The sequence below is a fragment of the Tetrao urogallus genome (assembly GCF_951394365.1).
Source record: "Tetrao urogallus genome assembly, chromosome: 17".
Lineage (NCBI taxonomy): Eukaryota > Metazoa > Chordata > Aves > Galliformes > Phasianidae > Tetrao > Tetrao urogallus.
Window position 1 is genome coordinate 3,866,167 of NC_136830.1, and position 15,407 is coordinate 3,881,573.

At 40.4% G+C, this 15,407-nt stretch overlaps 1 protein-coding gene across 2 annotated transcripts in view; it reads right to left on the reverse strand.

Annotated features, from left to right (window-relative positions):
* Positions 1-15,407, reverse strand: part of TMEM132C (transmembrane protein 132C) — a gene marked incomplete at both ends in the record, with an annotated part of 178,194 nt that overhangs the window by 79,023 nt on the left and 83,764 nt on the right. For both annotated transcript variants that reach the window (XM_079544058.1, XM_079544057.1), the window contains one exon: positions 2,338-2,484. In XM_079544058.1, coding sequence (XP_079400184.1) covers positions 2,338-2,484 — 147 coding nt within the window. The remainder of the gene's footprint in view (positions 1-2,337; positions 2,485-15,407) is intronic.

Consider the following 15,407-nt stretch of genomic DNA (forward strand, 5'->3'; position numbering starts at 1 on the left):
TAATTATTGAGTCTGGGTGTTTGTTTTCATGGATATGAAGGGGAAAGAGTGCAGTGGCTCACCATAGTGTGCCTAGGAGAATCCCCACTAAAACAAGCATGCAGAGAAATGCCAGAAGTTCCAGAGTATGTGCTTAACTACATCACACTCCTCATTATGATCAGAATGAATCCTGGGATACAGATTTATCTATTTTCCACAAGTTTGTAGGAGGCAGCACACCAAGGCACTAAGAATTTACTACGTATTTAAGAAATACGCTGACTTCTCAGCCAGCATGGCATATGCAAAAATATGAAGAGAGAGCCAAATTACACCTGCTGGTTGCAACTACAGAAGACCCCTCGTTCTTCTTTTCTGCTAACTCAGTTCTCTGAGCTATGATAGAAAGAGCTGGTCATGCCAAAGAGAAGAACATGCTGTTATCCTCATGACAAACTGTGTGAACGTTCATGAGGCATTCAAGAAGTGTAAATGTTTACTACTTTTCAGAAACTCTTTGGCAAAGGCTATGGAAAATACCTCTTCCTGCTAAAATTAACCAATATCTATGAATTTGTTGCAGGAAAAGATTATTCTGTGTTGATGCTGGAGCTCTAGCATGGTACCTCGCATCTATGCTGACCTTGCTACAGAATTGCACGTAGCCCAAATGAACTGCCTTGCTAAACCACCCTGAAAAAGTTGGTGGCAGCACAGAAAGAGCCCAGATGGGGGTTGCAAGTCCCGAACAAATTTGATCAACTAACTAGAATATTTGTGCTCTGCACAGTGGGCTCCAAGTGACACTGTAACTGCAATGCTCACAGCATCCTATGCTCTACCAGTGGGATCCCAGTACTGCACCTAGGTTTCACCATCCAGCTCTTCCTCATGCATTGTCATTTCATTCAAAACTAGGCTTGTCAGGCTTTCAGAAGACAGGGACTATTTACATATATAAATATAGAGAGGCGTTCATTAAAGCATTGACTTTTATTTGCATAATGAGCACTAAAAATATTTTTATAGGTTAATTAGATTTCATGCAAATTATATTAAGAAGATTTAATTTGGAATTCGATAACCCAACTATTATAGCTCTGCAGTTGTAAACACACACATAATTATATGCTGTTCTAAAGCCACCTTTTCCCTTTCAAAACATTTTTTTTCTTATTTCTGGCAGAATCCGGTGATTTATTTTTACTTTTCGTTTTCCTTCCCCTCCAAATTCTCTGCTGGAAATCTCACTAGCTGCAGTGTTACCAAGAGTGAAGCACATTGCATCAGTGAGCTGCTCATGACAATGGAAACTTCCACATTGTATGGAAATCTAATGCTTCCCATGCACTCTGACTGGGCACAGAATACAAACGTTCAAACCTGCTCAGCTTTCTGTACCTGAAGGTAGTAGAAACCCACTGCATGGGAAAGCAATGACTAACCTAACATCCAATGAAGATTTTATGCCACTCTTCAACTAACCCAGGTTTGAGGCCAGTAATAAGTGCAGAGCTATTGAAACATTGTTCAGATGTGTACTAAAAAATGCTGGGCATGGACTAATGTACAGCAGTTTTCTAAGAGTTCATTAAAATGATACCCAGCAAGAGCTAAATGATTTCCATTGAAACCAGCAATAAGCGACTACACTAGGTGTCATGGAAAAGTCAGACTGACTGTAAAAGCACCACTTTTATGTCCATGGAACAGCCAGACCATGTCTCAGCACAAACCCAACACAAAGCAAACACTGGCAGTCCAGTTCATACCAGCTCTCACTGGAGTGCATGGCTCTGTCTGACAGTTACCATACGAAACGCAGAGCACCAGTACCTGAGTTACCAGTGCATGGCCTGCTAGTTCTGGAAGATGTACTGCTTTGCAAAAGGGGATTTTTGCTGTATTGCAAACAAGACACTATATTCTAAATCTTTAGGTTATTTTGTACCAATGCCTGAAAGTTACAGTGGCAAGAATTGTTTGCTTGACGAGCCATCCACAGGGCTGTGATACGTACAGAGAAACAAGCCAAACATTATGCTCAGTAAAAACCTCTTAAATTAAGGAATTTATATCCATGTCAAAATGATCCCATCTCCCAAGCCCAAGACCTAACCTATTTTTCTTTTCTTTTCTTTTCCTAATTTAAACTGATTAATTTTATTACCAGGAAATTGAGATGTCCTGTTACAGATCAGCAGATGGTACTGCAGTTAACGTAAATGTCTCCAGATTTCCAGGCTATAGTTTTAGTAGCTATGAATAGTAGTTATGATCACTATGTCTTCCAATGAGTGAATGCTATTATGGATATAAATGAGCTTCAAGTGCCAAGAATATGGGGTTTCATACCTGTTCCTTGAACTTGGTGCCATCCTCTGACAAATGACTGTTGTGGTTGAATGCTTTCCACCATTCCCCACCTCTTGTTTCACATCCCATTGCTGTGGGTCACTTGTCTTTGCGTTGAGAATATTTACACCTTTCTTCACCTTTGCCCTGTTTGAAACAGAAATTGTAGAAAGCTTTTAAGACGGACCTCCAGGACTATGATTTTCCTAATGTAGCAGAGGCATAGAAGTCTCAAGATATCAACAGTAAGCTAAAAATCAAACATGTTTCTAATCCATCAGTAAATTAAGAAAGTGATTTCATGAATGCGGATCTAAGGCAACCTACTGTGTTTTTTGGACAGAACCAACTAACTGTGCGCCTTTTGATGTTCTGCCAACACTAGGCTGGAGATATGACAAAAACTTAACTTGCAGGAAAACCTGCCCTTGAAGTTCATTTCTCCATTCCAGTAACAATTTCTTTCAAAGATAAATTTGCCCCAACATAACAGACTTGGTAAGGCTCTGTTCACCTGTATCAGGACAAGTTTGTAGTTCATTGTTGCACAGATGAATATTTCTCTAGAGATTTTTTGAACAATCCATTTATATTTTGTATGGCATTCTTGTAGATACCCATGGATGGATTGTTGCTCTTCTGCCTGGCAAATCCATCACTAGGACAGATTTCCAAAGAAATTTCTGTTTCTTTTGAAATCTCCAGCCTGGAGAGAATATTGGTTAAGACAAGACTTTAATTTAGTGGTATTCTTCTAGGATACAAATTTCAGCCACTGTTAGTTGTTATGTCCTCTGAAAAATTAACTGTATTAATGCAGTGATGCCAGTGTCATCTGCAATAACTGTACGGAGGGTTAATTAAAGAACATTCGCTTAATTAAGTAACATTTGTATGAAGTCCCAGTAAAGATGCTATTTGGGTGCAGAACACTTAACTGCTGACCTTCAGCTCTATTACAAAGCATCAACAGTAAGCAATAAAGGTACTTATGCAGACCTTCCTTTAAGAGACAGAAGGACAAAATTCCACCAGACCAGAGGACTGACGTAAGACAATGTGAATGCATTTCTTCAGACACTAAACACTTTTAAAACAGTCATGAATAATTTGAGACAGCGTACTTGTCGTCCTGCAGCTTTTTTGGGTTTTTTTTTGTTAACACTGAGACAAAACATAATTTAAGGCACTGAAAAAGAAAACCTTGTTTTTCCTCAGTAGAAAAGCAGAGTGCTTAATTCTCTCATTTGCAACATGGAACAGGATGGACCGTCGCAAATCACAGTCTTGTAGCAAAACTAGTGCAAACTTGACAAACCTGATGCATCTCTAGTGCCGTCTATTGAATTACTCAGAAATAAAGCTAGAAAAAGTGAGCAGATAATCAATTCTGTTACTGAAGGTTCATTAAAGCATTAAGCCCCATTAAGCTTTTCAGCATGTGGTTCAAATAAATAAACAATATACAAATAAACATGTCGCGCATAAGAAAACATTGCCACCAGTCCTGACATCTGTGCAAATTCATCCAAATGCTTTGGAAAGTATGTGTTTAAGAAGACATGTGGACGTATTTTAGGATACTACTGTTGCCTAGGAAATGAGGAGGAGTAAAAACTGATCTTTTAAAGACTTTGTTCAGCTGCGCAAGATGGGCTTTGGAATGGTGTAATGTCAGTCAAAATGAAGTTCTTCATGTTTGAATTTTCAACAGAATTACAACTTCCTCAGCAGCTGTAAATTGCTCTTTCCATCATGTAGCTTGACATAGTCAATACCTGGCCTTCTATTAATTAGGATGGTCAAGGTTAGCAGTAAAATACACTGCCAGAGGACAAAAGACCACAGCTACAATGCCATTTTGTTAATTAACTACAATATGGGGCATTAAGTTGAGTGGTTTTTCACATATGCCATTATATAAAGCCCATTAAAAAAAAAAAAAAAAAATTCCATACCAGAGCAAAGTAGGTTATGTTTAGTGAGAAAAATCAATGTTGTGATTGCACTTAGCACTGGAATTAGGGTATGAACACCCAGAAGATTGAACTTCCTAAATAAATATGCAGAAGCGCAATTTGCAACTCTCCCTCTAAAAAGGACATTAAGTTTTATATAACAAGGTCAATGGATGAATCAGAATTAAGTCAGATGGTACTGAGCCCCATGCATTTTTAAATGCAATCTGTACCCATATGCTACGAATGTTTTCACTTAATTTTTTATTTACTTAGGGTTTGAGTGCTAGCAAGGAAAAGTCTATTTAATTCCTTAACAAAAATCTATTGACCTTGTTGTATGCTTGTGATTAAACATGAATTTTTTAAAATCAGTAGTGCCAACTTTGTATATAAAAATTTGTAAGTTATAGTTATACCTCAATAAACCCTGAGACCGACGACCTGAAGGCCAAATTGTTCGACTGTCTCCTGTATTTACCCACCTAATCTATGCAATATATATACTCCAGCTCTGTTTACTTAAGTGAAGCAGGCACAGCGACAATAAATGGAGATGACAAACAGCTGAAGTACTCCAGGTTCCCTTAGTGCAGGGCTCCCAACTCCGACTGGAAAATCTCCCCTTTGCTGTGTTTGCTTATATCTCCTGAGAGGCATTTGCACAGCTCTACAATCCATACACCAGCACAGCCAGAAGCTGTTACTGGAACTTCCATCCAAGTAGAGTTAGAATCTCCCACTCCAATTTTACTCTTGATAAGTACTCTATTTTCTGTGGGGGTAACTAAGTTCTTCTGTACTCTCCACAGTAGTACTGATGAACACAAGGTCCAAAGCCAGTAACCAAAGCCAGCTGACCAGTAACCAAAGTCCCCTTATCGTTCCTCTGGATCCAAACCCAGATCCTGCTAAGCAAGCCACCTACACATGCACAAAACTTCAAGGGCAGCAGCTAATTTATTTGGATTTGATGAAAAGTTAAGCGCAGTTTTTGATCTCCTGTCGAAAGCAGACCTTACAATGGAAAGATAAAAGAAAGACCATCATTAAGAACAGAACAGAACACCAGAGGTCAGCTTCAGTCCCACACTGCTGAGAATTCCATCTGAATGGGATTTTGAAGCTTTACGAACACATGGTAGCCAGAGTGGTAAGACTTTCTTGGTTCAACTTCTAAGGTTGTTAATTCACAGCACAGGAAATCCCTTCCTCAACTTTGTCTCAAAATGACTGGGTAACTTAATTTTCTCTCTTTAATTCTCCCAAAGGAAAAATGATAACATTCCACTGCCTGCAGAACAAGAAAAGTCTCCAGCTCACCTAGACAGCATTACATGATTTTCATCAAGACCAAACAAAGATGTTGACTTATACAATCTCAGAACACATTTGTCTAAATTTGCGATTTCCAACCAAATAATTAGTTTCCAATTCGAAACTGTATACAAAAACTTTCACTTAGCACCTTACCTTCCTAAAGTGTCAAACCTGGAAGTGATGTTTCTGATTCTGCATGCTGATCAGCTGCAAATGAAAATCTTACCGTTCCATTTCACTGTCCTCAAACTACAAGATATCTCAGCAGTCATTGGACATAATAGTATAGAACTGATAAAGAAAGTAACAGAAAAGCAATTGAATCAACAACAGCCAGAGCTGAAGATGTGACTTACAATTGCAAAAGCTCAAGTGACAGTTCCCTATTTAAATTTAAATTTTAATCTTGCATATGTGCTTGTGGCCACAGAAGGGTTCTACCACTTGCAGCTAGTGCTATAGACAGGACAGATTGGTCCCTTCCAACCCAAGTCACTCTATGCTTCTATGATCACCTCTGTTACTGCAAAGGAAGTCATCCTCAAAGCACAGACCTGAGTGAAGATGTGTTGTCTGGGTGTGCTGTGATACAGATAAGAGATCTACCAGCAAAGCAGAGTCTTTCTTCATGTTTCTGCACTTCCCTGGCACAGCCATTGCTGCTTATCTGATCTCTCAGCGATCCAAGCAGGAAGCTAATCTTCTGGAGATTAATGCTAGCACCTTATTCAGGCAAAGAGGGAGCAGGCTTGTGCCTCAGCAGCAGCAACAGCTGGCTCCTACACTGGGTTAGCAGTTGGCAAAATGCACTCTAAGAGAAAGTTTACGCAGCAGCTTGAGCAGACAAAGCTGCCCTAGAGAATAAAAAGCTAAATCAACACTAAATTCCTAAGATCAGTAAGATCCATAGTATCTGGAATCGTTTTCCAGACACTAAACCTTCTGGTCCTGTTAGACTGTTTCTTTTCACGGGGTTATACTTAGCTCTGCATCTCCTCATAAATGCCATGCTATTCTCAGCATGCTGTACTTTGATCTGAGCGCAGCCTAGTTTTAGATCAGTGACCACTACATTGCACAGACAGCGTCTTCAGCTCACATCTGTTGTCCGAGCTGCTGTGCTGGAAGACTTTTCTTTAGGAAACATTCACAATGTAAATATTGAAGACAGATGCAGGTTTGGGTCTAACTGGGGGCAGGGGGATAAGGGCATCTGTGAGACAGTCCTGGGGTTGTGAGAGCTAAGCATGGGCACGCCGCACCACACCATGCTGGACAAGGGGGAAGAAGAATGCTGGTGCTAAATCCTCTGCATTTCCTCATGTAAATCCCCATCTATTTATATTTTTCAAATTGGTGCTTCAACTTAACAAATACTGACCCCTTTTGGTCAGACTGCTGTGGAGTTTTAATGCTTCTTGCAGTTCTGCCATTAGCTGCCCAGGCAGGGGGAAGCCCTTGAGACTGGAGGTTACATTGTAAGAAATGGTTTTTACCCTATTTCCTGAAATGCTAGGAGCCTCCCCTGCTGGCTGGTTTCTGAGCTGCACTCTACAGCAAGTCCCTAACCTTCTTGGGTTTTGCCAAGAAAAATTTCAGCTTCTTCCTGCCATGATTTAACTTCACTCCTTTCCTTCTTTGTTCCCAGCGTAAATCAGGAGATTAAAGCCAGCTGCAGGAACCCATAAAACCAGGCAGGAGACTAACCACAGCAATTAAGCAAGATTTGTTTTATTAAGTAAGTCTTTTCCCTTTCATCTTTCTATGTGAAATGATTTGCTACATCTCATCACAGCTCTGAATGAACTAGACAGACATGTGTCTTGCAAAATAACGTTCATTAAAAGCCTTGTTGCTGGCCCTAGCTGAGAAGCCACAAGCAGAACAGAAGACTATGACCTAGTTAGCTGTGTCGACCTTCCAAATATGCTCCTTTAATTTGCAAAGTACAAGGGCAGAGTAAGTGTGATTAAGTGGCTGCAGCCCTGCTTAGGGAATAAGGGGGATCAGATGTCAGCTCCAGGCTTCCTGCACGACTCTGCACCAGCCTCAGGGGCCCTAATTGCCTCCATCCTACCCTAGCAAGAGGATTTCCACCTGTGCTTCATGTGGTCACCTCTTTTCTTTAGAAGTTTTCATTTACAAGCCAAATACACAGGTAATCTCAACTGGGGAATTTAAGTACTAAATGTAGTAGGGAATACACTGCTGCTAATAGTGGTATTTCAAGCTTGTTTCCCAGTAGGTAGGCTAGTGTGAAGGGCCATCCATTCAACAACTTAGGTTGCTCTGATTGTTAGATTTACAGTATGGGATAATTATTAGTATAATGGAAGACCTTGCTCCTAGGAGCATTTATTTTTCTTCAGGCATTTTCTTTCTCAAGTATCCAGATAAAGCCCTCACAAAATAGTCCATGAAAAAAAAAGGATAAATAAGGTATTTAGTCCTCAATTCAGGTCCCTTCACATTTTCTTTTCACTTTTAAGAATGTCGGTCTATTTGAGAAAGCTTTGGGAAAAAAAAAGAAAAAAAAAAAAAAAAAAAAGCCATATCAAAACAAAAAAATTGAAATGTTTCACATGAAAATGTAGTAATGAAATCCTTGAGAACCTCTAAACCAGAATGTCTAAACTTCTTGAATATAGCTTTAATTCTAAGAGCAGCTGAGGCAGATTTCAGTATTTCTGAAACTTCCTCTGTCAGCTGAATTGCACTAAATTCAGCTCCCCCCCAAACTGCATATTTTGGTACTTCACTGTCCATCAAAATTATATAAATTCTTTCCACCGCCTGTGAGGAATCTTGGGATTTGAAATTGCTCAGAGGCTGTTCTTTTATAGTGTTTCTTACATAACTGAAATTCCCTGAGACACTAGGAAAATCAGCTATCTTTTATTTCAATGAAAATAGGTGCTTCAAATCCCTTAGGAAGCTTTGAAGAGCTCAGCTGCAAGGCACGATGTGGATGCTGTCAGCTGTACGTTGTTTTTTTGTTTTTTTTTTTCCTCCAAAAAACAAATTAAATGTGCTTTGGGATATTCAAATAACAGAGTTTTTGGTTCTGGTCAATTTCCGTGGTTAACTCTTCATTATCCTCCCTAGTCCTCTTGAAGTATCCATTGCTTATTTGAAAAGAAAAGGAGAGGGAAACATTATCTGTGAAGCTTGGATGCTACTAGCGAAGTGTAAGAGCTGCTCATTTAATGTTCTAATACATCTTGAGGCTACACTGCTTTCTTCAGATCTGAATGTTGATAGACAAACTAAGGAAAGACAGGAAAATACATGTAAATAAAAGCATGAGAGAATGACACAACTACACAATGCAGACAATCCGGATTTGTCTTCCAAGCTGAGAGGAAGCCCAACCTGAATTTACAGCCTGTTAACATAGCCTTTCAGCAAAGATAAACACTGTAGGCTTCTAATGCTCACAGAAGCTACAATGGGGCTGCTACTATGTTTAACTTGCACACCTGAGCTCATCCTGCTTCGGATGAGCCACATCTCAATTTAGGAATCTCTAATTTGTTCTCAAATCCACCAGCTGAGTATTTAAACTCATGGCAGCTCACAGGATCTGTAAGCATAGGGGACTTCTTGGCTACAAGAAGCTGCCCCTGCCTTGGATAACTCATAATTCTTATATTTTTGCAGTGCTTGACGTTGGCATCCCAAAATATGAAAATCCTTTTTCGTTAGGAAGGATGGAAATTCTGTTGCGACATTAAGCGCTGTTCAAGGATGGAGCAGAAAGATCTTCCTTTCCCAAGAGTTTACCATATAACTATTATTCAGCAGAAGAGAAGGTACAAATCTCTACAAAAATAAAGAGACAAGACTGCTCTTTGATCCTCATTTACATCACACTTCATCTGTTACTCACAGAATTAGCAGCAAAACCAGGCTGACGAGGAACGCAGTTGGAGCTCTTCCTGAGACAACCTAAGTCTTGCAGCAGTTACAATAACTGCTGTACTTGGTGTGGAGAGCTTTTCAGACACTTAACCTTAACTGAAGAGGGGACAGTCTGAGTTTGCAGTTTTCTTGTGACTCATTCACCCTCCACATTACTTTAAGGAGTGAATAAGTGGAAATGCTCTTTTACGGATACAAGCCAAAGATCCATTTCATGGCCCCCATGAGGAACTGAAGGAAGTTATGCATAACCACATCCAAGTAAGACTCCTGAAAAGTTCATTAAAGCTGAACACTCATTTATAATGAGTTATTACTCCTTATATAAGCAAACACTGGAAACTACGCTTCCCTGCTCTGTTGAACAGTGAGCTGGACTAAGCAGATCTCACACCAAAACATGCTTGCAGAGAGAGACAGAGATGGGTGTTAAGTAAACAAAAAGCTACCATGGTGAATCCAAACTGTAAATTCAGCTGCATGTGCTTAATGCAAACTCACTGCCTTCACAGATCCAGTTCAGAAACTAGAACCACTTTTTGGATAAATAAATGCACTGAGATTTTATTTGCTACTCCATGCAGTTTCCCTTATTACAAAAAGATCTCTAAGCAGCACATCTGTGACATTCTCCCATCTGGGAGAGCAACAGCAGTGCTGAGGAAAATACTTATGTTTGCAGTAGTTATTAGGATTATTACTCAGACCCCAAGTGAGTTTTTGAAGTAATCTTCCTCTGCAGTCCCTTCTTGTTTCTAATCCCATCTCCAGTCCCCCTTCAGCAGCTGATATGGATGCAATCTTGCCATCAGCCATGAAGCATGAGGGCTGTGTTTCCTTTTTTCCTAGAGAAATATAATATTTCTGAGAACAACTGCCAGAAAGAGAAAGGGGCAGGCATCCTTAAAACACCAAGAGAGGAATTATTCAGCCAAAAACTTCTTTTGAATGTTATGTACTATATTATGTGTTTTTTCAAGTGCTTAAAAAAAAGGGGGGGGGGCTGGTTAGCAGGTGGTTCACCCCCGGGATGCAGCACTCTTTTGTACTCAAATCAGTCTAGCTTAAGTTGACTCAAGGATGGAACATTTTAACATTGTCCTGGAGAAGATAACTCCCCTGACGTCCTACACAGCAGGATTTTGCTGACTCTGCAGGTGCTATCACAACTTGTGCTTCCATCCATTTAGTCCTGCCTCCTCCCCATCTCTTTGAAGTACTGACCAGCACCAACCAGCCAGAAACAGCCTTTGGGCACAGACGAATCAACAAAGAGGAAAGATTGCTAAGAAAGATAAGTGTAGATTAAAATGAAAGTTATGGCAACAGGTTTCCTTCTTATCCCTTGTATTCCATTTGCTTTGCTCATCACAGTCCTCACACTTACAAAGAGTCACCGTAAGGCACATTAATGCTGCTGCTATTCTTGCACACCTTGTTTCTAATCTGTATGCTAAGTGTGAGATAGTAATGCTACAAACATGGTCTAAGGGGATACGCAGACAGAACTGCTAGCTTTTATGTCTGAATTGAGTCTTTAGTAAAAGCTGCCAGTGATCTACAGCCTCCAAATTAGGTTCTTTCATGCTTTAAGTTTACCCAGTAAGAGCACAGAATCTTGCTTCCTGAGGCAGTTGTAGGTAGTTTGTGCATTTAAGTACAGGTCTAAAGCCCTTGAGATCAGCAAATCGTTACAGAAGCAAGCACAAATGCTGCTGCCTTGGCTCAGATTCCCACAGCAAACATGGGTTTGCACAGGGCCACCAGCAGGAGCCAGAGGGCACTGCCAGCAAGAAGGGCACGCAATGGAGACTCATGGCTCTGGAGTGAGAAAACAATGCTAGTAAATTACAAATGAGTTGTGGCTTAGGGAGTTCAAGTAAGGTAGAAAACTACTCCTCTCTTCCTGCAGATTCTTGTGTAGTATAAGCCCATATTCCTCTTTGTTTCAGAGTGACTGAGTGGAGAGGCTGATATTTTTCTAATCATAAAGAGATGATTAAAAACCTGGTGTGTTTTACCTTGCATGAGGTGTATATGCTTGTAGATATGTACACTCAGTATTTCATACAAAAAGGTTTCTTGTTTCTCTCCATTCTATCTTTTCCTCCTCATGTCTCCTATTTCCTTTTTCTTGGCTTTGTATTCCTCTGCAGCTCCCCTTGTAACAAACACTCCTTTTCCACTTCTCTCACTATGTTCACCTTGCTCTGTCATTTATAGGTTTCTCCAGCCAGCCCAGTCACCACCCTGTTGCAGTGAACTTACACCCAGCTCATCCCTGCTTCTCTTTAGCTGCACTGACAGGTAACCTCAAATCCAACCCTAGAGACTCAGCTCGTTTGTTTGGATTCAGTTTGCAATTGTGTCATATAATAGTAGAGGTGTTATTTTATTCTATTCTCCAGCAGTACAGTTATTTTCAATAAGCATGGACTTAAGGCCCATTCATTGAAGCTGCCAGATTCATTTTGGAAGCCTTTTCCCACTTCCCTTTTGTACATGTTCAGTTTGTTTTATTTCAGGCTCAAGTACAAAACTGCAACAGCAATTACTGCTGCAGAACATCTCAGCCATATCTGTGCTATGTGATCACAGAGGGCTGTACACAAAGTCATCTTTTAATGCTAATTGCAGATTATCAAAGAAAGGATTTCTCCTATAGAAACACACCAGCAAGAGCTAAAAGATACAAATACTACAGTCAAAATAAAAGCGTGACTTGACACTTTTTTAAACAAGACACTGTTTGCCCTTTTCTAAAGGCTGAGAAGGCTTTACGTGGAGATAGGATTGCCTTAGGAGTGAGCAAGAGGTCTGTGTGCTAGCAACCAAGAGCCTTTTGTTCATTGCTGCACAGCTACAAGAGCAGAGGTTCTACACCTTTGATTCACCAGGCCCATTTAGGTCATCAATATCATCTCAACAAACGTTGTCTGACGTGCCCAAGGGCAGCAGTTCCCTTGGGCTGCCATCAGCCATTTTAAAGACCTATTTTTGTTTTAGGCTGAACCTGCATTCGAGGACAACCGTGGACTTCTAAAGCCATAATAAACACTGAAGACTAAGAGGTCAACAAACTGCTGATCTCCTCTGACACACTGTAGGAATCAATGGGAAGATTCTGGGATGTATCAAAAGAAAACCAGCTGTTGGTGAAATCCAGGGACAACAGCTCCTAGAGGCAGATATTAAGGTCACGATACATTAAAAAAAAAAAAAGAAAAATAAAATACCCACAAGATGAAATGGAACAATATATTTATAACACTTTGTGTTTATTCCTTTTTTTGTGTGTAAGGATTACAAATCAGCATAAATTGCGTTCCCCTTCTCATCTCCTGGGGAGTCTTTTCTCCCTCCTCCATGACTCTTCCCAAAAGTCATTTCAATTTATCCAACTGCAGCCAGCTACTAACTGCAGGGATGAAAATCATTTTGTTTCAGCTTGATGCAGCAGAAAAGCACTAGACCTAAATAGCATATGACAGGGCAGAACACAGGCACCTGATTTAGGGTTGCACAGGCTTCAGCAGCAACAAAGGGTTTGCTTTCTGAAAATGCTGAAGTAGCTACTCCCGATAGTGTCTGTTATCACACTATTAACAGACAAAATAATACTTTCAGTAAATAAGAGAATGCATGCACACATAAATACACATGTGGCATTCTCTTGCAATCATACATGAAGTGCTGCTACAGAACCTTATTTCATGCCCTCTAAGTTCTCCAGCCTTCTATGCAACCTCAGTTTATAGTTAAAGCCATCTGTGGACATAAGTCTCATGTGGACATCAAGCCATCATGTAGACATCTGTGGAAAAAAGGTTGGAAATGTCAGAAGTGCATTACAATGGCTCAGACAGCAGCTGCTGAACAAGAAGAACACATATATATAGCATCATACACCCTTCCTTCGCTTCCCTCTTATTTGGAGGCACCTGATTCATGCCTTTCAGATACATAGGACTGGTGAAGCTGATACACGTTCTTTTTTTGGGGGGGTGGGGTGTCAAAGTCCACAGTGGGTTTGTACTACTATGGGTTTGTAGCGATTCTCCACTCCATGTCTTATTTGATGAAGTAGGTAAGAAAACCTTGGTCCATAGGCTCCACCACAGATGGAAGCAAAGCAACTGGATTACCTGTGCCAGGCACCCTGCTGAGAGCCAAGGTCACCAGGAAAAGATTCTCAAAGAATGAGAGCATGGCCCTTCCTCCTCCAGGCAAATCAATGCCTCTTTCTTTGTTCCTGCAAAGCTTTGCACCCTCTATGCTGGCTGGGAAGTGCTTACCCACATTCCAAATGCTGGCTGGTAGGGGCCTGATCCGGCAGTCCTTGCTATCAGCAAGCTTTGCATTGACCCGAATGAATTCTGCCTCAATGTGGACTGAAGGACTGTTTTCTTCACCAGCCAGCTGAATAAGAGCTGCTAAACAGTGCTTTTAGTTACCATCTAATTTTATCTGTCACTATCAACCTGCTCTCTGAATCTAATTTTACTAATTTTTAGGAATCTTTTCCCTCCTAATCCTATTAAACAGTTGTTTGTTAAAAAGATTATGGTACCACTGACCCAGAAAAAAAACCCAAATAATATAGCACCCCTGGCACCCATTTCTACCCCTTTGTCTACCAAAAGTAATACACTGATCCCTGAGAAGTCTTCACCACTTTGGAATTTCTTGGAAAATAGATGCTTATTTTTCGTCTTTTTGTGAAGCCCCTCAGGCTGGAATTTCCCAGCCCCATTTGCAAGGGTGGCATTTGGAAGACCAGTGACCTATTTCTTTTATTTTTTATTTATACCTCTGCTATTCACAAAGCTTAAGGCCCCAGGATGAATACATTTTCCACAGTGCATGCTGGATTCTCTATCAGCTAATGCCATTTTGTCTAAAGCTTCTGGTAAAAATAAGGACTGCGAGCTGTGCTGCAGTAATACCAAGGGTAATGCGATGTTCACAAAGGCAATAAATCCATCGGGTGAATGGTAGGGGGAGATTTACTTTCTACTGATAAAGCAGAGAGCTGAGAACTGGGAGGTTAGGAAATCATTACAGTGTGGGAGAGGGGTTTAAAAGAACAAAACTGCTGTACTACACCGTTTGTATTTCAACTTTTACAAATGAAGTTTAATGAGGGGAGGAAAGCAGGGAAGCGGTGTTTTTGTTCCTGTAGCAGAATACTCATAGTACATTCCCATTATTAGACTTTTGATTGCCCTCTATATACACATTAAACGGGGCTTCATAGCAGCAGTAACATTATGAACTTTACCTAAAATAAGAAGCCATCTTACAGAAGCGGACCAAAATGTATATGCTGATCTCTGCCCTCTCACCGTGGATTCCATATGAGAATGAAAGGCTGCTTTCACCGACAAGGCTGAGGCCTACAGGCACACAGCTTGAAAAATAACACCACCTTTTCATTTGTAAGCTGAACAAATTTAATGTAGAAGCTATTGATGGAAAATGAACTTAAAGCTTCTCATTTCTATTTTTTCCAGGGTGGAACTGCACTTCAAGTCGCAGGCTTTATTAATGGAATAAGTGCATTTCTCTCTCGCAGGCCTGAAAATAAAGTACTGAGAAGGAACATATGGAATATGCCTTGGGTGAGAGATTTTCTTCTGATATTGCTGTATATCTAATAGAATTGAAATCATGGCATAAGTGCACATCTCTATGAAGTGTTTCACAGAGGGTGGCCGAGAACAGAAGCACCCAAAGATCACGGATATTTATGTAATATTGTAATCTCAGCTGTTCAAATTATAATGGTTTGAAAGAATCTAAGGAGGGAGAGAACCAGGAGTCTTTGAAACGCTGCAGGAAAGTTTTCCAACAAACAGTCTCATACATCAA